This window comes from Amblyomma americanum, chromosome 1, assembly GCF_052857255.1.
Source record: "Amblyomma americanum isolate KBUSLIRL-KWMA chromosome 1, ASM5285725v1, whole genome shotgun sequence".
Lineage (NCBI taxonomy): Eukaryota > Metazoa > Arthropoda > Arachnida > Ixodida > Ixodidae > Amblyomma > Amblyomma americanum.
The window spans coordinates 5,960,454-5,961,749 of record NC_135497.1 but is presented as its reverse complement, the minus strand read 5'-3'; the positions used below and the strand labels follow the sequence as shown (position 1 = coordinate 5,961,749).

The window sequence follows — 1,296 nt, the reverse complement described above, 5'->3', positions numbered from 1 at the left end:
CGCCGTCTCAGCGCGCTTGCGCGTGCGCAGCAGGCAACGCCGCCGCGCGCAGCGATACTATTGGCTGCGCCGTCGGCCAAATACTGCCGGCAGTCCTTGCGAAAGCGCGTGACTTCCGGCACAAGTTTTTACGTGCAGCTCGGATAGCGAGGGCCTCTCGTGAGTTTTCCTTCCTCCATGGCTGGTACGAAGCAGCTCAGTCCTCAGTGGTTGAGGAAGTCGATGTCGGCTCGGACGCACTTGTGGGTGGCGACGTCCAGGGCGCTGACCTTGATCTCCGTCTCGCCAAACACCATGCGCGCCTGGATCTCGCGGCGTCCCGGCGCATCCTGCTGTGACAGGTCGAGCACGAGCGTGCCGCAGCGCACTACTCCCGGGTCGGTGATGAAACGCACGTCGTCGCGCTCGCTGCAGTACACGTGAATGATGGAGCGCGTCTGTCCGCTCTTGGCGGGCGTGTAGCTGCGCACTACGACGTCGCCCTGGCCCACCGACTGGTCGGCCAGCACGAATGCGTCCAGCACGTCGGCGCACCACTCGATGCCGTCTTTGACCACCAGCTTAGCGGGCGGGTGGACGCCGTGCACGAAGCGGTTGAGCACGCCCACGCCGTACGTCAGTCTCGACCGGCGCACGTTGACCACCATCGGGTCCAGGCCGAACAGCACCGCGCCCCGCAGGATGGCCAGGCTGACGCCCTGCGCAGTGCCTTGCTTAGAGAGCAAATACGCACGGGGCGTCCGAAGGAAAGCAGAGAAAGTGCGGGGGGGGGGGGGGGGGGGGAAGGGAGTGAGGGGGCTGCGGAACAATGTCCGTAAAGACGCGGCCGGGATTTGATCCTCGGGCGCAGCATGCCACCGCGGCAGGTAAGTGAGGCGAAGCACAGCCAAACTCCTCTCGGGCGCTGCACGAAGGCGAGATGCCAGATTGCCAACGGTGAATTTCCCGTTTTTCATTTAACGGCTTCATTTTCAACTATTGTCCGTAACAGGTCCGTCCACAGGACGGCTACAGGATGTCCATAGGTACCCTAGTGAGGCTCAGAGGAGTTTCAGAAATTCTCGTGTTGTATAATTACTTGAAATACCGTGAAGTGGAGCAGTACTAACTGCGAAGGTTTTTTTTCATTACTACGTACAATAACGACATTGCGAAGCACAAGCACAAGATTGTTAGTCTGAGAGTTTCTAGCGCTTGCTCCCCGGCGCCAAAATGGTGCCTGCGCGCCCCCCTCCGCCGGCGGAGGTGGGCACGCGCATCGAGGCACCCTATTGGCGCCAAGGGTTGCCGCCGCCG

General features: G+C 61.6%; 1 protein-coding gene across 2 annotated transcripts in view; it reads right to left on the bottom strand.

Moving 5' to 3' along the window:
• Window positions 1-1,296, bottom strand: part of LOC144109438 (heat shock 70 kDa protein 12A-like) — a 256,290-nt gene continuing 254,994 nt past the window's right edge. For both annotated transcript variants that reach the window (XM_077642234.1, XM_077642242.1), the window contains one exon: window positions 1-698. In XM_077642234.1, coding sequence (XP_077498360.1) covers window positions 204-698 — 495 coding nt within the window. In that variant the 3' untranslated portion in view covers window positions 1-203. The remainder of the gene's footprint in view (window positions 699-1,296) is intronic.